This window comes from Chelonus insularis, unplaced genomic scaffold (genome assembly GCF_013357705.1).
Source record: "Chelonus insularis isolate UGA/USDA-ARS -01 unplaced genomic scaffold, ASM1335770v1 contig_117_pilon, whole genome shotgun sequence".
Taxonomy (NCBI): Eukaryota; Metazoa; Arthropoda; class Insecta; order Hymenoptera; family Braconidae; genus Chelonus; species Chelonus insularis.
Window position 1 is genome coordinate 159,445 of NW_023276358.1, and position 23,782 is coordinate 183,226.

General features: G+C 29.4%; 1 protein-coding gene across 2 annotated transcripts; it reads right to left on the reverse strand.

The window, feature by feature from the left end:
- Window positions 1–737: 737 nt before the first annotated feature.
- Window positions 738–23,782, reverse strand: LOC118064889 (Rho GTPase activating protein at 102A). Of its 2 annotated transcripts, XM_035079817.1 has the most exons (12): window positions 21,339–23,782; window positions 21,130–21,266; window positions 20,329–20,485; window positions 20,013–20,129; window positions 13,129–13,316; window positions 8,095–8,310; window positions 6,428–6,578; window positions 6,159–6,349; window positions 5,321–5,550; window positions 4,239–4,657; window positions 3,532–3,820; window positions 738–1,602 (listed from the first exon to the last, which is right to left on the reverse strand). In XM_035079817.1, exons 1-12 carry the CDS (start codon window positions 22,996–22,998, stop codon window positions 1,254–1,256), a joined length of 4,104 nt encoding a protein of 1,367 aa, XP_034935708.1. In that variant the 5' UTR covers window positions 22,999–23,782; the 3' UTR covers window positions 738–1,253. The 2 variants fall into 2 exon arrangements, with proteins under 2 accessions (XP_034935708.1, XP_034935702.1); XM_035079811.1 differs by having other exon boundaries at window positions 21,130–23,782.

Sequence of the window (23,782 nt, forward strand, 5' to 3'; positions counted from 1 at the left end):
TTTTTGAATTTATCATTAATAATTAATGAGTAATTCATGGAATTATAGATGAGTTTGTAAACAAAATTATATTTTTTTAACAGAAATGATAAAAAGAGATCATTATAATTTGAAGATACGTAAATATAAATAAAAAATCATTTGAAAAATATTTAGGAACAAGTATTGCACGTGTTGTATCATAATTCAATTGAAAAAATGTACTTTGATGATGTTTTATTCTTTTAAGTGTACGAATTGATACTTATGTATTTTTTGTTATTTTTAAGACGATTCTGGATAAAAAAATTAAGAACTTGATCTAACATTATATAATTTTATCGATATCGTTTATATTAATGTCTATTTTTTTCATTAATTTATGTAGATAAAAGTGAATGCAGTATATTTAAATATAAACTGAAATAATTAATAAAAAGAATGATGTTATATGTAATGTTATTAACTTTTGTTTCCATGTACTATCATAATTATTTAGGGAAATATTTTTCAATTGCACAATTTTTTTATGATACTTGTAATTAAACATAATGTAAACTTTATTATTAATACTCTCATCAATAGATTAAGATTGTAAGTGTAAGTATGAAGCATACCAATATTTTGAAATTATCTTTCTCTCCTTCTTCTTTCACTGAAAGGTGTCAATAATTGGTATCAATAACAAAGTAATTAATAAAACTTTAAGAATATTTAAGGTAAGAAAGAAACGACAAATATAATTGTTGATATAAAAATTATTTATTTTTTTTATTTTACGCATTAAAAACTTAATTAGATAAAGATATCTCTTTGGCACACAATAAATAGCTCCTCACCTGGAGGAGATTCAAATATTGCTTTACAGTAATAAATGAACCCAAAAGTTCATTGATTGTTTTGATTGTATTTTTTTTAGTGATCTATTATTCATAATTTTATAGCTTAAAAGTCTAAAATTTGAAAGTTCGTCACAATGACGAAGAGATCAACAAACCTATAGGTATTTCTTCAATTATTAAAGTACAAGGACGGTTATCTAGTAATTTCGAACTTTTCTTCATGGATAAATTACACTGAAAGAAAAATATTGCTGTTGTAATTATACAAAGTATTGTTATAAGCGCATCTACAGTATCACATTTTGTATTATGATAAAAGTGAGGTGTGGTTAAAAGCCTTTATTTGTAATAATAAAATGTTTTGTTACTGCAGCAATATTTTTTTTTATAGTGTATTCACGAATTTCATGTTAATTTTGTAATAGGTAACTGTTAAAAATAACGTTGTTGTTCTTTGGGTGCTGAGGAAATGATTTCTCGACGTTTCCAAACTGGTGCTGTTGCTGCAGCTGTGCTACTTCGCTGACTTGAAGAATTCGATACTACTGAAGAACTCGATGAGACTGCTGACGATTTATTCACTAAGCTTTCAGCATCTGGAATATGGCGAGTTTGATGCCTCGAGTCGGTATATCTTCGTTTAGTATATTTTTTATTATCACTAGAAGTTGTTGATGATGTTGTTGGTGTTGTTGTTGATGATGATGATCCACTATTCTTTTGCCGATTATTATCAGCTTTAGAAATGCGTAACATCCTCTCTATGTCAGCTGTTTTGGATCTAAAAATGATTTAATATTTAGTTTTGAATTTTATTCAATTTTATCCTATTCTAAGTTCTTCTTGCCTGATGGATGAATGATTCAAAACTATTTTGAACTATATTGACGAAAAACTGTAAGATATAAAAATGGGGATAACTTCTATGCTAATGATGCTACGGGGTTGATCGAGGGCTCAAATGAAAGATCTGGACGAGAGGAAAGGAGCCGATATAGTGAAAATCATAATTGGAGCATAATTTATGCTAAAATTAAAGCAATTTCCCATTTTACCCCATTTTAAGAGTGAAATAATGGATTTTTCATATTTTGGACTAGATTCCGCATTTCTAGGCATTGAGAGGAAGAGAATGAGTGGTCAAACTTGAAAATCGGACAACTTTGATTTTTCGACCCCAAAAAATGGCAAGTGGTACCCCTTTCCATTTTTTTAGGCCAAAAAATAAAAGTACTCCGATTTTCAAGTTTGACCACTCATTCTCTTCCTCTCAATGCCTAGAAATGCGAAATCGAGACACAGCCCGGGAAAATTCAGTTTAACACCCTCAAAAAGGGGTAAAATTGGATACACATTACGAATCATCATCCCCTTGATTTTAAACCCTTATAACTCATGAACGGACTGTCCAATAACCATTTTTAGGGATGTTTTAGAAACATTAAAATCTGAGCTATCTAACGATATCCATAGATTTATCGAAAAAAATTTCTTTCACCCTTAAAATTGCTAAAATATAAAAAAAAACACATTTTTTTAGGAGTTTGCCTACTATTTTGGCAATTTTGAGGGTGAAATAAATTTTTTAAACATTTTTTATGAATATGTATTTTTAGCTTAGATTCTGAAGTTTCTACCTAATACCTGTCGAAATTCATTGTCGGATTATTTTTCCATGAGTTATAAGGATCCAAAGTCGAAAGTAGATGATTTTTTTGCTCTTACTTCGACTTTAGACCTCTGTAACTCGCATACAAGTTATCGAGCGATGATTCTAAGGAGGTATTTGGAAACTTCAGAATCTAAGCTAAAAATACATATTCATAAAAAATGTTTAAAAAATTTATTTCACCCTCAAAATTGCCAAAATAGTAGGCAAACTCCTAAAAAAATGTGTTTTTTTTTATATTTTAGCAATTTTAAGGGTGAAAGAAATTTTTTTCGATAAATCTATGGATATCGTTAGATAGCTCAGATTTTAATGTTTCTAAAACATCCCTAAAAATGGTTATTGGACAGTCCGTTCATGAGTTATAAGGGTTTAAAATCAAGGGGATGATGATTCGTAATGTGTATCCAATTTTACCCCTTTTTGAGGGTGTTAAACTGAATTTTCCCGGGCTGTGTCCCGATTTCGCATTTCTAGGCATTGAGAGGAAGAGAATGAGTGGTCAAACTTGAAAATCGGAGTACTTTTATTTTTTGGCCTAAAAAAATGGAAAGGGGTACCACTTGCCATTTTTTGGGGTCGAAAAATCAAAGTTGTCCGATTTTCAAGTTTGACCACTCATTCTCTTCCTCTCAATGCCTAGAAATGCGGAATCCAGTCCAAAATATGAAAAATCCATTATTTCACTCTTAAAATGGGGTAAAATGGGAAATTGCTTTAATTTTAGCATAAATTATGCTCCAATTATGATTTTCACTATATCGGCTCCTTTCCTCTCGTCCAGATCTTTCATTTGAGCCCTCGATCAACCCCGTAGCATCATTAGCATAGAAGTTATCCCCATTTTTATATCTTACAGTTTTTCGCCAACATATCATTATTTTTTATTTTTTCCATTATGTATATTGTTCTTGCAAGTAGAAAAAATTTTCAAAAAAAAAAATTTCGTTTCCCAACGATCCCCATAATCTCACGAAGGGAAAGCTGGGGAACCTTTGGGGAACGAAATTTTTTCATGCGAGTTGTCTTATCACTTCGTACCTTAATACAGCATTGCCTATGCTAGTTATACTTGGAGTATAAGCTGATGATAAAGTTGCTTTTGGTGCTTCTTGACTCATTGATCTCGATATTTCTCGAATTTCACTAGAAGTTGTAAATAGCACACGTTGAAGAACAGCTTGCTGGTCAGGAATATATGAAACTGCGGTGACAGCGCTATCAGGACTCGCTGGTGGTGATGATGCCCATGAAGGAGGAGAACTGGGGGGTTGATCTCCGGAAAGGGTAGCAGATGAACCAACTGCACTGTCACTGCCATGTCTTCCACCTAAGTGCCATTTTAACAATAACTATAGTATTTTCTATGACCATCAACAAGACTCAATGGCCAATGTTAGAACAAACATCAGCTTTTGGTCAACCTTAGTCTTTACTTAGGGACAGTTATACATAGCTTTGTCAAGAGAGAAGATTTGAAAATTTAACTATTTCGATCAGAAAAACAGAAAAACAAGTTGTGATAGATAAAATTATTTTGACCTCCAATATTGTTTACCAAGAAGTTTTATAGAAAATAAATACATTTTATATATTTTTTTTTTATATTTATGACTGTACAATCTATTTTCAAATTGATTTTCTCGACAATTATAACAGTTAGTTCTTGATATTTATTTTTTTTCGTAAAGTTTTTGTACAGGTCTAACTAGTAGTTGTTTATTTATGTAGAAAATAATATGCCTTACCTTCACTACATCCAGAAATAGATCTTTGTCTTTGTCTTCTTGGAGGTGCAGCTGGCTGTTTAGGCTGTTCTTCAATGTAAGGAATATCTGGATCATCGAGATTTAGCGTGAATGCTCCAGACATAGGGATTGTGAGACTAGCTGTGATAACCATTGGAGATGATCTCCTCCGTGAGTCAGTTGGATCTTCACTTGATCCACTATCTACACTATTACTTCTTCCATCCTCTTTTCGTCTAGATCCCGGCCTTTTTGGTCTTCTTGGCTTTGGCCCTATATCACCACCTATACCTGCCATCTGATGTAAACATTCCTCACGTGACCATATTTTTTTTGTTGTTTGAGGAATCGATGAAACATTAGATTCTTCGGAAAATATTTCTGGTTCACTGAATGGATCAGCCTCGTCTACACATTGCCTGCGGATTCAATTTTATTTTTAAATTTCTTATTCAATCTCTATCTCTGATAGAAAATATTGCATCTAATATTTCTCATTTAATTGGTATTTTTTTTTAAACTGAATGATATTATTTTCTACAAAAACAAAAATCTCAATAAATGATATAAAGAAGAAAAATAATACAATCAATTTCGAAAAATTGTGAAGATGATTTATGGATGAAAAAATTTCAATTTGTTATCTATTTATTAATATTTATGATTTTAAAATCAAATAGTAACCCATGAGATAGACTTGAGATTTTTTTTCTTTCTGTGGAAACTAGAAATTTTAAAATGCCTATGTTTTTATCTGAGCCTCAACTATAATTCATATCTTTTAGTAATGTTTAACTTGACAATGAGAAAATAAACAATGTTTATTGTCTCTATTTTTTTGTTAAATATCTCACATTCCCAGTAAAAATCAAAATTGGCATGTTGAGCCAGATATAAGCCACTCTTTCTACTAGGGATGGTAAAAATATAATCATGGCATATTTTTCACCAGAAATATATATTTTTTTTTTATATAAACAGTAACAATTAAAAATGAATCGAACGAGGTCATAACCTTGTAATTAGAATTAAAAAAAAGAATTAAATAATTATTAAATGAAAAAGTAATCATCAATACTCACTCTTCAGCTCGTCGAGAAAGAGCAAGGTCAAGTTCTACTGGATGAGTATCCATCATGTGGAGATAAAGTTCATCAAGAAGTGCAGCTGGGATCATGAATAAACTTGATGAGTTTTCTAATAATGCACGGACTACATTTATCACGTCAATTCTTTCCTCTGCTCTGTCTGCTGATACTTCAGATCTTGTTTGTCCTGGCTTGACACAGTGAAGAATATTTGGAGCGAATACCTTGATATAAAAGAAAGTTTCATTTTAACTTCTAATATTGTCATCTTTTTCAATAAATCTCATAATATTTAACCAAATTATTTAAGAAAAATCATTAGAAAATTATGATTTTTCATCATAATTTTACCTGCAGGTAATCATTATTAATGAAGAATATTTATCAAATATGTATATGTCAAAAGTCAATAATTTAAATTATATTATTGAATATATACAATTAATTTAATGTTGAATAAATTTATTTTCGTATGACTGAAAACATAATAACTTATTCAAGTGTGATAGGGCACAATTATTAAAATTATTTCATGAAACAAATAACACCCTAATGAGTAGTTAATTAATATGTGACGTATTGAATCAATTTTAGATTATAATTATAACAATATATATTCGTAAAAAATAAAGTATTATGCATTGTGTCATCCTGAGTGTGATACCTCATAGAGTGAAATGCTCAATAAATGACCAATGCATCAAATATTATTTGATATAAACTTGAAACTTGGTTCATGAGTTTCTTAAGTCTATTAACATATTTCCATGAAATAATTCCCATTAATTTTCCAATAACATAACATCATGCATAAATATTAATTTTTTTATACCGTGGCTAAATTAGTCGCATCCATTTTATTGCCAGGAAGCCATTCACCAGTTTCAGTTCTTACATCATCACTATTAGCAGCAACTTCAGATAAGAAGTTCAACAAAGCCCAAAGAGTTTCTCGGTTTGGAGTCGGAAGCAATTGAATAAGATGTTGAAGTGCTTCTTGTTGTAATCTTCTGTTACGTATTTCTATTAAATTGAATACCTGATTTGAATGTTGATTATTAACTTTTAAAAATTACACAAAAATATCGTTTATTTCCTTACTCTGAGTATGTACAAAAGCTTGATATAAATCTCGGCAGAGAAGAGGGTCTGGAAGATCTCGAAAATATTCCTTAAGAAGTGTTGCTACATCATGAGGACATTGGTCGGGTTCGATTTTTCTTTCTCGTCCACAATCAAAGTTTTCTCTCAACTGAAAATCAATTTTTTAAACATACATTTCAGTAAATTATAAATATAAATAATGATAATTATTAACATTGATTTGCCATTCATTAAGAAGGTTTATGTTATTTTCAAATCTTTAATATTCAATAAAATCAATTTAAACCTATGAAATCCTGCTATGAGCCATCATCAACAATTCATACATCAGAATTATCTAAAGTTATTAATCAAAGTTATTCAAGGTATTGGTCATTGTTCTCCAAGCTATACTTCTAGCATCACTATACTCAACGATCTACATGTGGATATGTTCCAGAGATATACAGTCAAGAGTGTAATAAACCAACTAAGCATTGATTCTAAACATAAAATCAACAATCATTCAAACGTACTTGCTGCTTATCTTTTCAACAAGGATCAGACCATTGAGAAGCTTATAGAACACAAACCGGCTGACTTATGCTGTTGCTTTAATAGCTATCAGAGTAGAACCTTTAATCTGATTTTGATTTACTGAACCTAGTTTATGAATTTTAATTTTCTACAGATGCTATTATGCGAAATTATAGGATTTGTTTGTTTGAATACTAAAAAATGAACTCTACATTGCAAACTTCGACTTTTGAAGCTATTTTATGTTAACACAGTTAGTATGTGTAAATATGAAATTATTTATTTGATTAATATTGTAAATACTTTCAACACACTTTGAAACTGTAGATGTAATAATGCGTGGGAGTTTTGAGAGTTCGTTTCAACAGAAAAAGGTACGTATGTACAAAACGATCAATATAGGACATAAGATAATCCTGAACTCATTAAGCTGATTAAGATTTTGTTGAAAATTTTTTAATAAGATTTGTAATTCTGCTTAATGAATTTAAGTCAAATCTTCTTTTGAGAAAAAATTAGATAATATGTGAAATTTTTCATTCATAAATTATTAATTTTTCCTTTACTTATTAAGCAGAGCTGAACATACATGCTGCAAAAAATTATGAAGATATTTAAAAGAAAGAAAAAAAAATGGATTATTGAACATCAGTGCAGTAATTAGTTTTAACAATTTTAAGGTATAATGATGATAAAAAATATTGATGTTATACAATGCTTCATTACTGTAATTGCCAGTAAAATTTATGACCACAAATGATACTTTTTATTGATTATTTTCTTTCCATTGAAAAAAATAACTTTATTTTCAAAATTGCAAAATAAAAAGTAATTGTTTCAACTGTAATAATAATAATAATAATAATAATAATATTTACTAAAAATCTTTTGTTTTATATTTCTTCAATTGCCTAGGATTATATAATTTTATCAATAATTTGAATGTCTCAAAATCAATGACACAACTTTTGAATAACTGATAAAATGATAATAATTATTATAGATAATACTCACGAAAGTAGCTGGAACCGTATAATTTACTCCAAAAAGAGAAAGCAATTGGAAAATGAACACATTAGATGGGAATTTATTGGTGATAACGATGTCAAGGTTAACACAATTATGTAATAGATAGTATAATGACTCACTTGTCTAACTCTTTTTTTTGAAGGTGAAACTCGAAAAATTCCTAATGTTCTCAAGCCCTTGAGTTCTAGGTGTTTTATACATTGTCGGACAATCACAGGTACAGCATCCCACTCGTTTGGAGGTCTTCCATCACCACTGTCACTCAACTCTGACCCACCCGGGTCAGTATTTGATAGAATACCACCCTTCGATGACAGAGATTCACACGATCCATTCTAAAATTGAAAAGAAAATTGAGATAAATAACTTGCACTTTACCTAATAGGTTTATTTCACCTGTACGATATTAACAAGTACATACATTCATATATTTAGCCTTAACTTAAATATATAGATATTGTAATTAGACCATATTAACAAATGAATCAGTAGTTACAAACGAATTTTACAATCATTGAGGTATTTAGCAATGTTTACCCAAGCAAGAATGTTGGGTGCCTTTAACAAAAGTTGAACATTTAGTTGGTTCGACACTTTAAGTTTATTTAAATTTTTTAGAAGTGATATGTGCTCTTTAGCATATAGTTCACAGTGGCACAAATCATTTTCTAGTATTTCCACACGTTTCAAGGTGGGAATACTATAAAAGTAGTAAATAATAATTCTTTTTAATATAAATAAAATTGGTTTATTATGAAAGAAATATTTATTTATGATCAAGAAATTATTGAGTTAGTAAAATAAAAAAAAAATATTCATTGATAGTAAAATAATTGTTGATATTAATAAATAAAACTAGTGGTTTTTGGAATAAAAAAATACTCTTAATGAAAATATGCTTTTTTTATTATCTAACTTGTTTAAATGTGAATTTAATAACTTCTTTAAGATAATTCACTTTTAAAAAAAAATTCATACTATGTCAATAGATTAGACTTTTCCCGAGAAAGAGATAGAGAATTATTTGCATTTTTATTCTGAATCTCTGAGCAAAGTGTCCTATCATCTCAGTACATTACATTTGGCTTTCGAAATAAAAAATATTTATCATAATAAAACATTTCCTCTGCTGTTGTTTTATCATTTTTATAAAACTCTCTTATGTAAAGTACATTATTTCTATCAAAAATTATTATCCAATAATAAAATGTTTTCTAATCACACCCCATTATCATCCATTAAAGGAGATTAGATTTTTTAAGAACTTAAGAGTAAAGATTTAAATTAATCTGATTATTTATTAAATACAAAAAAAATTTATAAGTTAATAAATTATTTCTTTCTATAAATACAAGTGAAATGAGATTAAAAAAATTTCGAGATTTAGTTTATATTACAAATAAAAAAATGTTAAGAATTAAAATTACAATTGATAAAGAACGAGAAAATGTTAAGGAGACAAAAGTAATCTTGCTGCATATACAAATATATTTAATGCTATATAGTTTATTGTGGTTCATCTTCTAATTTAAGAATAGCTTTTAAATATAAATAAATGAATAATTTATATAAATATAAATTAATTTTTTATAAATAAATTAATTATTAAATTGGCCTATATTTTGACATATATCCTATTTTTAATAAAGTTATCAAACACAATTAATTTTCGCACAAAATCAAAGCCATTACAAAAGTAAAGATAAATTAATTCAACAAATCATGATAGCTTCTTTTCGACCCTATTCTATTCTTAATTTAGCCGATGTATGACGTCATTTATGAACTCGTCTATTTCCCTTATTACTCACGTGACGTTTTCGTTACAGCTGGGTTTTAATTTGATTTCAGTCACGTCAGAAATGACGTAAAATTCTTTTTATTCTATCAACTATTCCACGTAAGTCTTCACTTTTTTAACGATTTCATTCATTACACTTTATTCCATTTGATTAAATCAATCAACAAAAAATAAATATAAACAACTCTTTTTTTTTAATTTCTTTTTATCAGTATAAATGACTTTGATGAATTCGAAAGAATTGATTTTACTCAATTAGTTATAAGTGGTATTAACTTCTTTCATAATTGAATATACTGATTAGTTTTATGCATTATTAATACATCAAAATATAAAGAAAAATAATTTGTCAGAATAAGAGGATTGCATTAATAAAATTTACCGAACCATATCGTTGACGTCATGTTAATGACATTACAAAAAAGAAGGCATTTTTGACGTCAAATATGTCATTTAAAAGTTCTTTTTCAGATCAAGATGATTTATGATAATGCAGAGAAGATAATCTTCTTATGATCTTGGTATTTTATTTTATTAAGTAATCTTTTGAAGAAGATTCTTCTTCATTGATAGACAAAGAGAAAGATATTGATGAAGAATTCATAATTCATAAAAAAATAATTTTTACACCGACTCCAATTTCATTACTTATTTCCTCAATTTTTTTTTTAAATTACAGTACAATTTAATTTCTAAATTTAACTCTATTGTGTCAGGATGATATTTAGAAAATGAATCTTGCATCGTAATTATGCTGTAATTTTATAATTTCATTTTATGTAGTATAATAAATTGTAATAAAATTTCAACTTGATTATCTTCATTTCATAATTTTCATTGTTAACTTATCAGTAGGAAATTATTGTAATGGGCTCAATTTATCAAAGTGCAAATCCTTGGGGTCGGATGTTATGGTTTTTAGGAGAATTCTTGTGCGTGTGTGTGTGTGTGTGCACTGAGAAAAATCGACATAGTTGTATTTACCATCATGTGTTATTGCCCTATTAAAACACCTCAGCAATTCTGAAATAGTTGACGTTATGGGTCGAATGCAATTGGTCCCACGTCGATATCATTTTTTGTTCTCGAGATAATCAAGGTGAAAAATAATTCCGAACGCACGTATGCACACACAGACGTCCACTGGAAAACTGTTGTAGTCACTTTTAACACATTTCTAAGTGTGTAAAAAGTGACTACAATGTTAATCAAATGGGTGCCGTCATATTTAACACACTTATCCGCATTAAAATAATGCATTTTGGAAAACTGGGATTTACAGTGCATTGAGAATGCGGTAATTATTTAGTTTAGGTTTCATATGCCCGATTTCCTTGAAATTTTAGTATGTTATACAGTTTTTTATGCTGAATAAGAATATATATATATATATATATATATGTTGGGCGCGGAAAACATTCCTTCACATAGTTTTTGAGGTTTGAAAATTGGGAAATGTACACTATCTTGAATAGTTGGTATTTTGCAAATACTTGATGTTGGAGAGGATTGAGGGTGGGGGCTGTTAAAAATTTAGACCAGCTTTTTAACACCCCCGCCTCACCCTCAATCCTCTCCAACATTAAATATAATTAGTTACGACTAATATAATGACACAAATTATTTTCCAACAATAATAATTTATTTAGTAGTACAAATAATCATCAATTTCTATCGGATACATTCGTGAAATTTCTTTCATAAATGCTTCAATTCTATTTGAATATGAATAATATCCTTTAAATAAAAAAATTTCACCTCTTAGCACTTTTTGATCAATTAAAAAATCGATTAATTTATTACGATCACCAGCGAGCTCCAAAAATTGATATTGTGTGATCATATTCGCTTCAATATTTCAACTGATGAAATATTTATCATATTTCGAAATTTTTGACTAAAATTTTGAAACAAATCATAGAAGCAGACAATAACAAAGAAATGTAAACAAAGAAATCGATGTGTTGTGCAAATTCTTGCGTGATGACATCATTATGATCGAATAAAGTGCTACTGAGATAAAATCTAATGCATGTTTTTATCTAACTTTCAAACCTTGAAAAAGTATGTGAAGGAATATTTTCCGCGCCCTATATATTGTAAAATAAGACCAAATAACAACTTCGGAAAATTAATGAATAAAGAAAAATGTTTATTAAAGATTGACAGCAATTAATTAGAAAGAAAGAATCCGTGCGGTTCACTCAAGTCTCAGTCAAAAACTGGAGATAAACAAACTCTCCCCTCGTTGCTATAAACAATCTAATCGTCAAGCAATCGTCGTTAACTAACAAACTGTCGTTAGTCTAATAGTCATTAGATGGCGACATACAAATATTTTACAATACATATCAAATTAATCAGCATAATTTTCTCTACAACATGCTAAAATTCCAAGAAAATCAGACGTATGCAACCTAAACTAAATAATTACCAAATATGTTATAATCCATACCATTCGAACGGTTCTTATTCTAGATTAAGCTTTTCAAATAGTAGGTCATTAATTACATATGTATATATTGCTGACGTTTTATAATTTTGTAATATCATAAACCCTGACCTTTCCTAGTAGTTTTCGTGTTATTACAAAGTATTAAATATCTTAGGATCATTCCACGATAGTTGACGTAGTTTAGGCGTAGACATACTAAAACAGTTGAGGGATTCAGCTGTTTTTATATTAGTAGTCTCAGACCCACCATGCTATTTATTTATATATTTGTCTCTAGAAGTGTTTTTCAATATCCTTCATATTTTTTACTAGACTCAATTTATTTCCAATTTTTATTTTTGTTTTTCTATATCTATGCAAAAATGTCTGGTTATTTCAGTGGGAATTTAAATAATAGTCCAAATTTTGAACCATAAGATAAAATAAGTTATACATATTTGATAAATTTACATGAAATTCCTTATTCCAGATGACGTTCAATCCAATAAGCATGAGATATTTCTGAAGCCCAGCTCAGAAAAATTATCTTTGATCAAACTATTATGTCAAAGTATCTAAGCATATCTCAGTGCAAATATTTTGATTATATATTTTTATTATTCTCATTTTCATACGATGGATATTTAATCATCGAAGTTTTTCAACATATATTTAACTTACCAATTAATTAGAAATTTTCTATTTAATGATTTTGCAAATAACAGTAAAATTTCCATACTTATCAAATTTATTATATTAAATCAAACATAAGGCTGGTTTAATGTCTCTAATCGAATTTTAGCAGACATATTGTCTGAACATTAATCAGTTATTGCCTATTGTAACGAATACGATTATTCCTGGAGCACAAGTGTACAATAATAATTAATTAGTAAGAAAATATGAGACAATACTTACATCATCTATTTTGGAAACAGCTGCGGTAGGCGTTTCAATAAGACTAGAAAAGCTAGTTCTACTGCCATGTCTACTGCTTCTAGATAAACTGCCTATGTCAGCTACATCTCCAGCGGCTATTCTGGCTAATCTGTCATTCTCTAGGCATTGTGATATTGGAATCCCAAAAACAAGGCCTCCCAAGGAATCTGCAATTTTTATATATTTATTTCTTTCAAATATTATAAGTTATCAACACCTTACAAGTTTTATAACTATTGTCAACGCAGTTTCTATAAATCCTTATTTTTCTGCTGATAAAATAATGATCCCAAATCAAGTCTTGCTAGGAATCGAATGACTTATGATAAAAATCTGTGCTAGGTCATGTGAATCAGGTCAGACATTTAGACTGTATGTATGATTGTATGAAATATGATTACTCTGATAATTGATGTGTACAGTTTTTCGAAGTCAGAGAGATCAAGATGTATCTCTAGACTAGCATAAGACAAATCTTTGAAAAATTATGATACTGTTTCAAGAATCTAAACAAGAATGGTTGTCCAGGTAGAAATTTATCTGGAATAAAGTTAGACTCGGCTAGTTTTTATATTTTGGATAGATTTTATATACGGGTGCTAGGTTGTACTAAATAGACTTTTACCTAGGTGATTGCTCATACATAATCAGCAGTGATTGTCGATTAATTATGTTTATTTTTGAATTTACAAATCACGAGTGTGTTGTTTATAAAACCACTTGTTTAGTAAATTGTGTACTCTCTTAAGCTGAATCGACCGTTAATATTATTTTTTCATAAATGGATTTTTTTTTCTAGATGGACAGACCTCAGGTCCATGAATCCACTTTCGTCTTTATACGACAGACAGTTTATTTAAGAAGGATTCTGACTCTCTTGATGAGGGAATTAATGACTAGAGTTCAAGATATGTTCAATAGTAACTGGAACTCCAATACCGTGTTCCTACTTTCTTAAACTGAATCATTAAAAACTATTGCGAATCAGTGAATATTCACTGATATCCAGTGCCAATCCAATGACTGATTCACTCAGTGATAAGATTGGCACTGGCAATCAGTGAATATTCACTGATTCGCAGTAATTTTCACTGATTCAGTGATTGAATACAATTCAGACAACGATCCCAATGATAACCGGATCATCTATGAAATGCATCATTTTATATTGCTATGGAATTACCTTTTCCATTACCTTATCCATTATTGTTGAAATGAAAATATGTCATCTATAATAAATATCATAATATTTACTCATTTTGGAAAATTACAACTTTTGAACATGGAATGATTATCACATACCACTTGGTTTACAACTGAGATTCCATTATCTTTACATTTTTTTTTTGCTCCAGTCAACGTGATTTTAGAGATCAGTTAAAATTACATGATCTAAGAAAAAATAGCATGTATAAATATATATGATATACAATCATTTTGTAATCTTTAAAAATATCGAAACTACTCTGTTAGTAAATTAAACATATAATTTGATTTTCTTTATAGAAAAAAAACGTTAAAATTGAAAATTTTTTTTTGTTCTTTAAAATGATAGCATAAAAAATTGTAAAGTATTCAAATGCCATTATATTGCATACAGAAAAATATTAAATAATATATTAAATATTCTACATATTTCTATAAGTAAAAGTCAAAAAAATATTATTCTATTTCTTTCTTTACTTTAAAATCATCATTTTATTTGTTAATATCACCAAATATCATACAATACCACGCTAAATGATATTATTCCTCATTTGCCAATAAAAGCGTCTGCTAAAATAATCTTGGCAATTTCTTATTAGAAGAAATAATGGTAAATTTAAGTAAATAAATGATAGAATATAGGCCTACAAGAGCTTGGGTTTACGGATAACGATGTCCCTACACGGAGAAAAAATTCCAATAAAAATTACCGTGCTCAGCACAACAATCCACGCGCAAATGTCAATTCCCTAAAAAATTAAGACAACCTTCAAAGAAAAATTAGTAATCCTTTTAAAATTTTTATTATAGATTCAATATTTATTAAGAAGAGTAAAAGTAAAAATTCTTATGCAGCACGGTAATATTCGATAAATATTAATTTTTATTCAAACTTTAAACAAAAATTAGTAAGTGACTAGAAAAAAATGAGAATCTGTATATAATTTATTATGATCCGTGTGGTAGGAAAAATTCGGGTGCTCTCCTATAATTTTTTCTATTCTCGAGAGTTTCCGTGCTGGGTCGGGAATCTTCGAATTATCGGTCCAACACAATCTTTCTTTGTATTGTAAGACCGTTCACACAATCAAAAACATAAGCCGTAAAACGTACAATTTAAGACGTACGCGTGCATACTAACATCATAATAAGTTAAAAATTGGTTTGTACGCATGCGTACATCTTACGGCTTTTGTTTTTGATTGTGTGAACACCCTCAGTGCTATAGTTACTTTTTCCATATTGTAAACAAAGATGACATTCATATTTTTCGTTACGATTCAATATTGGCGGCAACACGTTATATCTTAACAATTTATGATAAGCTTAAACGGATTGACGCGGTGGACTCATGGGTAAGCGTCAGCTTGACACACGATGGGTCGCGGGTTCGAGTCCCGGCCGAGACAAAAGTCATTTATATGATTTTTCTCGGGCCACCGTGAGCGGGAGAGGAAGATCTCTTCGGAGAGCCGGGTGGTTGTATCGACGACACAGGTTTTCTGCGTAAGATCCCGATCGTAGGGATAGGGGGGGGCAGTATTGTAAAACGTGTGCCGTATTTCATTCCAACGAATTAATTAGTTAAGAAAGTTAATTATCAATGAACCTAATTTATTTATTTATTTGTTTATATAACCAAAAAAATTATCACTAAACTTAAATAAAATTGTTTGTCGGTTACGTAGTTATCACAGCTAACGTTACTAAATTTTCAGGTGCTGTGGAACACTAAATTTTCTGGTGCTGCCAAAGTAATTTTCAAAAAACTGAATGATACATTTTCTTATGTAACTTATAATTTTTGTATGTTGATCATTACTTTTTACTTTTCAGTAAGTTTGAACTCACATTCTTGAGCAGCACGGTAATTTTTGTATGGATTTTTAAATAAAAATTAACGGAATTTTTTCTCCGTGTACTTAGATCCGATTATAGAACTCGATCTGGGCCACGTGAATGAGTATTTCTTATATGTTTAACTTGATATACACCATGTAGTATTACGAATGGCTTGAAAGGCTCCATAGCTTGAAAGGAAAAAGAGAAAAGTTTTATTCCAGATTACTAATAGAAATCACAATGCTGATACTCCCCCTACTATTTGCTAGTATTAATAGTAAAAATAATAATGAAAATGGTGATAAAATAAAGACATGACAAAAATAACTAATTAAATAATATTATTTTATATGATTGTAGTTAATTATAATTTTTAAATATAGAAAAGTATTCTTTTCAGTTTCTGTTACGAAAATCTGCAAAGTGAGTGACCTCTTGGCAAAGATACTTCGATTGACGTAGGGTATTAGAGAAGTGCTTCCCACTTTTATGTTGAAAAGAGGAAGGGGGTATGCAAAAAATAGAATTTGAGGGTGCATACCCGGGCACTTCGATCGCAAATAAACCCAGTATATGCGGAAATATGCAACGCCACCGACTACCCCGTTACTAAATTTAGACTACGTAATTGTGTCTCATACCAGTCCGAACGATGATGTTAACGAAAATTTCTCAGGGCCGAAAGAAACGTAGTTGCATTCTACACATATGAAAAATTATTTCGCTCACGTCAAGGAATTAGAGTTAACTATATTCAATTATTATGAATGTCGTCAATTTACGAACTACATTTATTGCAGAAAATTCTTCAATAAAATTTTCTTTAAATAATTTAACGCATATTTGAAAATTTTTATTATATAAATTTAATTTAAAAGATTAAATTCTGATTTTCATTACATTTTTATCTTACTTGTCAATCAAAGTAACAACAGGATTTAATTAAATCATATTTTATTATTATTAATAATCTTAACTGATTACTATCAATAGTATGTATGTAATCATGATTAATTGTTTTAAATTATTATTAAGAATTTTTAATTCCAATATATAATATTTAATTATGGCAAGCAAAAATATTGCTTAATAAATGACATGTTTCCTTTTATTATTCAATTTTTTTTTAATTTCTGTTATTAAGTTCTCGTCACACACAATGCATTTGTTTGAATATTTTACTTTTTATTTTACATTACCGTTTGGTGCTATGTGATCCTATTAATGATTACTAACTGTTGGCTTTGTTTATAATAATAAGAAATAAATAAATAAATAAAAAGAACCAAAGATTTACCATTGTCTTACTATAATAACTCTTTTTTTATTTTATTAATTAATAATGCAAGATTTTATCTTGCACCCACCTAATAGTATATTTTTCATTTTACTTTAATTTATTTTATTAAAAAAAATTATCAAACAATTGTTTTCTATCTATTCTTTATCAAACAATGATTGCTAAATAAATTTTAGAGTAAAAAAACTTTAATTTTATATGTAAAATTCTTTAGACACATCCTATTTATACTATCTCAATTAAAGTTAAATATATTCAATAAAAAAAAATTATATGGCATAGGAAAATTCCTTTAGCAATACAATTTCAAAGGGTTAAATAAAATAGCAGCTTGACGAAATCATCGTCTATCCACATCGACCTTCAAAGTTTCTCGAAGTAATGTCTCAACTTGTTTTTAAGTAATCATTCCAAAACAATGTCTACGTACACACATAGACGATGGCTCACAAATGATTGCAAGTGACTTTGAAAACTTCAAAACATTAGATATATTATCATTTAAACTAAAAAAAAAAAATAATTGTTAATATTTTTAATGATCAGAAGTTATATTCTTCAGTACCAGATAAACTCTTAATTGTTAAGTAAGCTCTCAATAATTGCTTCTATATAAGCTTTTTGGTTATTGTAGTGAGTAGAAATAGACATGACGACAGTAAATTTGAAAATACTTTTACTTGGTACTCTTATTTGCTGGGTGCAAGATTGATGCTGTCCTCATTTTGTTGGACTCTCTATGTTGGATCTTATGGAGCGAAATTAGTTGAATTGGTCAGCAGGAATATTAAAAGTTCCCATAAGATTATGTATTTAAGTGACACTTAGCACTAATTCTTCCTTTCAACAACTTGCACCCAGCCAATAGGAATTGCTTTATTTTATTTTGTATAAAATTCTTTTTTTTTTGATAATAGGTATTTACTTTTCACCATCAGCTTCACATCAATGATTGGAATATTGTTAGAATAGAAGTTTATGCTTTGATCTTAATTAGCAATGATTGGTAACAGATAATTCTTTATTTTTCTAGTGGAACATCTGATGACCATGTTTCATTGTTAGATGTATTTCACTACAAAATATATTAGTTGCTTAATAATTAGTTGTTTTCATAATTAAAATATTGAAAATATTAAAGATTAATTGTGACTTCACTCAAAGATAGTGATCATTATTATTTAAAAGTGTGAAGATAATTTTTTCAATCAATTTGACTAGTAAATTAGGAAAAAGGCTAGTTAAAATTGATTCCATTAATAATTTGTTATTACATTTTTATAAATCAAGATTTTATCAAATTTATTGAGTCAATATTTTATTAAAAATAAAAAAATTTAATACGAAACATAATTTTTAGTTCTAGGAAGCAAAATATCTTGCAGTACACTTTTTGGAGTAAAAAAACTTTTGTTATAAAATCAATGTCAACATTTTTTAATTAAATAATTATTAATTTTAAAAATAAAAATTGCTAAAAACTTACACAAGTGAATTTAAGTTTTCAGCAAATAGTTATTTAAACAGTCGACTCTCATTAATTCAAACCTCTCTATAATTCAAAGTTATCACAAGTTCCCTACAAAATTCTTTTATATTTCAAACCATTTGATATTTCAAACACTCGATAATTCGTAATATTTTAAGAGTCCCTCGAGTTTCGAATTAATGAGAGTCGACTGTATTATTAAAAATTTTATTTCAAGTAAAATAAACACTAAATCAAACATATTGAAGATTTATATGATTTAATAAGATTAATAAATAATGATTAATGATGATAATAATATCGAGAGTAAGCTCATTATTTGATAAACAAAAAAAAAACATAAGCCAACTTGTATAAATTATGCAATTAATGAAAACAATCAAAATGAGTATAAATCTCAAAATAAACTTATCTTAGAAATTTTTGGTCTAGTATAAATAAGATCAGATGACAATATGCCGTGTATTACTTAACTAAAGCTTGAAAAATATATTATTTATTTATTTTCAATAAATAATTTTGAATAAAAAAAATACTGTGACTGTAAAAAACTTTATGTTTATCCATGAAACGCTTAAAATAACTATTATCGTTATGATTTTAGACTATTTGTAAGAATACAACGTATAAATAGTATCAGAAGCTATTACTAGACATTAGAATGCTACAAAATACGCTGCATATGCGCTAACTAATACTATCCCACTCGAATACAAATAAATTGGGTGTTACTTATAAGAAATATATCATATCCACATACACATGATGTAAAGAAATTCAATTGTTCATTATATGACCCCTGTTAAGCATTCCTACTATTTTTTTTTATCACACCAGTATTAATAATATTTTCTATAATTTGTGTTCCAAGTAATATGCAGTGGAATGATTGATTAAAAATAATCAATTATCATATCGTCATTATTATTACATCTTCAACTTAATTCCTAATTTTTGGTGCTTGACACAGAAATACTCAACAGAATCCATATATGTCACATAATATATGATCGCAATAACACTTACCCTTATATTTATCTTCTTTCGTCTTATTCTCAAAAAATCCTGTTGTCAATGCTTTCCTTTTGAGTAGATACGCTCTTCTTTTAGGTTTATTAGATACTGAGCTTGAGCCTAATGTTTCTGGAAAATAAATGTATTTAAAGTCTATTTCTTATGTAAATTTAGTGAAGATATTTTTAAAAGTTTAAACATTAGGTCAAAAATTGAGTATGATATGTTGGTGTAAGTTTTTGATTATTAAATATAAAATAATTGATGATGAAAGTGATAAAATTATTAATATGAATGATATTATAAATGAACTCTTTAATTTATTTACCACTTGGTGGTCTTATATGAACGCCAAGATTGAGAGCTTGAAGTTTGGCTACAGCAACCTTGCAAAGTACTTTTTGCTCAACTTCAGATAACACTCGTAGAGGAATATCTTGGAGAGTGACACGACGTCCACCTGTTCCAGCCCACGTGCATTTTCCCTGTTGAAATAAAATTTTTTATTAATCATCACTCCTACATATGTATGTCTATTTCAATATTGTGCAATATTGTTTTCATTCATTTTATTTTTATAAATATCCCAATTTACTCTAAAATTTGAGATATTTATTGCAAAAAATTTTAATGAAAGAGAAAAGAATGATAAGTTAAAGTTAGTCAGTAAGAAAGTAATTTTTTGGAAGAGTAAATTGGTTGCCATCATTCAACATGACAAGATGAAGAGAAGAATTTCAGAAGATAAAAGACACTTTCCCTGACGAGCATACATGAATACCTCTCAAGTGATAAAACATTTTAGGGTCGCAATAATGGGGTGATTGAAAAAATTGTTTTTCTTTGGGTTAATAATTTTTTTTGTCAGCTTAACTGCTGATAGAATTGAAGGCAATTAATTATTTTATTTAGTAGTTGTAATTAATTATCTTCTCTATACAGAAAGAAAGATTGAATAATAATTACCCTGTAATTTAGAATATCTAAAGTACACTGCACAAACAAAGTAAAATATTCTACTGTTATTAGTAAATTATTTTCTTACTCTATACCTAAGCATGCAAGTCATTCTAATCTTGTTAATTTAAGATCACTTTCTGATAATAAATATTAGAATAGCTTTTCTTACCTGGGGTGTCCATACCGAAGGCTGATTAACTCTAGATGTACTTTTACTCCTGGACCTCCAGATTTTTTTAGCAACCAATCGACTACCATGATGGACAACACTGCTTGAAGACTTGCTCTTCTGCATTGCTGTTCCACCTGCGGAATTTGAAGAGTTAAGTGCAGGTGATGCAGGAGCAGAATGAGGTTTATCCTTATGGGGATTAGTACCATGAAGAAGTTGGGAAAGAAAGGATTGATGATGTTTTGGAGTACTAGGAGGTTCTTCATAACCAAGACCTGCATCAATACTACTTCTTGAGCTGGCGTTTCTACTTATAGGAGAGGTTGTATCAGCATCCGATAAATTATCGAATCCTTCATTAGAAATTAAAGCAGATTCCCTTAAACTATGGATCCAATTATCATCAGTTTGAGAAGCTTTATTATTATCACAAGTTTCTCCAGGTACATCGATTTCTCCTTTAGCTTTAATGTATCTCAAATTTCGATCATAATTGACTCTCTTGAATCTATCAGTTTTATCAATGTCAACAGACTTCTTCCGAGCCATTCTCAAATATCTCTTAATAGTATCACTGACAGATGGTGATACATCATCAATTTCAACACTACTTCGCCGTCTTGAACTTTTTCCGCTGTCTTTAGAACCACTTTCTTCTTTTTCTTTTTCTGTTGAAAATAAGTCTAATATTTGTTTCGTCAACGGGTCTGTTTGGACAATAACATCAGCAAAACTTCTATCAGTGCTCGGTTTTTGAACTGCTATTAATGGTGGTGGAGAAACAATATCACGTTTTGAAGGTAACCAATCATGATCAATTTCTTTTTGATTATAATGACTACGAAGATTCCATGAATGAGGTGGTGATGTATAAGCACCAGTTGTCCTGGTTCCTCTGAATCCTCTAGTACATCTCAAGTCAAAATACAGCTTTTCTAAAAGTTTCCTATCAGTTAGAATTGAAGATATCGCATGTTCTCGATTCGATGATTTAGCATAGTGACGACTTAAAGTTTCCACAAGTGATTTATGAACGTAATCTCCACGATAAGGAAGCATACTTGATGCAGAGTTTTCTCCCAATTTATTCGGATCTTTCGCAACATTTCTTGATGCTTCCGGCTTGTCTTCGATCATGATTAATTCTAGATGCTGTTGTAATTTTTTTACTAAATTTTCATAATCAAATGGAAGTTTTGAAGCTGTTTGATCAGATGTATTTTTTACTTTAGCATTTTCCGACGTTGTGACAGTTTCTGATTGCATATTCAAATATTTCTGCAACATATCAGCTAGGATTTTAGTTTCAAAATCTTCTTGAGTAGTTTTTTTTCGTGCTACAGGTGTTGTTGGTGTACTTCCAGATGATAGAAACCAATCTCTTTTGGCTTTACAAATATCAAAACGACCTCCAGATGCTGTTGGATAAAACAAATAACTGGAACTTTTGGACTCATCTGCTTCATCTGCAGAGCTTGCTTTTATTTTACAACTACCTCCTTTGATGATCCTTCTATGCCTGTGAGTTCTAAAACCTAAAGTACCAGGGTACGATGCTTTTCTCCATAAGAGAAATTTTGGCTCTTTCTGACAAACTTCTTGAAAATATTGTTCGATCTTTGGAATATCCTCTAAACGATTACAAGCACCATCTGGAATTAGACGACGTCCAGCATCTGTCATGTATCTCCATGTCTTCCGAGTGAGAAGCCATCGTTCCTTGATGGGTTTATTTGAACGCTTTCGACGTTCTCGAGATGAAGCCGGTGTTTCACGACGTGAGCTAGTGTCACTGCTATCACGCCGTGATCTACGTTTTGCACCACTAGAACGTTCCGCCATAGCGGCGTCCCTGTCCTTTTTCATCACGCGCACCACTTTCGCGGTTCTTCTGCCGCAACCACGTAATAATAAACAATACCATGAACCGGCAAACGCTACTATCAACGTGCCAAATATTTGAACAATCACGTGTTTCACTCATGCATCTGTTGATACTAATCCCACGTGACAACTTACTACGTGACACTCGATGTAGCACCAAAGTTTACTTAAAATACTGTGAACAAGCCCAGATTATCCAACGTGATCACTACGACATGAGTCGACAGTTGGTTCTGAGCTACTTGCTGGAGGCAATACTTTATTTTTTATTTTTATGCGTTGAGATCAGTCTGAAAAGTTGGAGGAGGAAAGACTTAAACAGTGATTCTTCAAATATCTATTTTTGTATCAGGCATCGATCTGATTATCCACGCGATTCCTGTAACTAAAGTAACTGTACCAAAGATTGGAGAGAGATTTTTTTCTTCAAGTATTTTAATTAGACTGATTAATTGGTATGAAGCAATTATAAATTTCAGCTGACGTCAATCTGTAATCATTGAAATATTCTTACAACGTTTTCTTTTTTTCAAGATTATCAGTTCATCGTTGCCCAAAATTCACTGCAATAAATATTTATGATCCAAAAATATAATTTACACTACTTTGGTAATTTGGTTTGGAATTTTCACTTTCTCACAAAAGAATGATGATGATTTGAGTTCGAATATAAATAGAAATATTTCAATAAAAGAATAGTCACTATAGAAAAGTCAATAAAAATTTATCGCGTCTTTTTCTCGCGAGCCGGCAAGGTGGAAGCTGC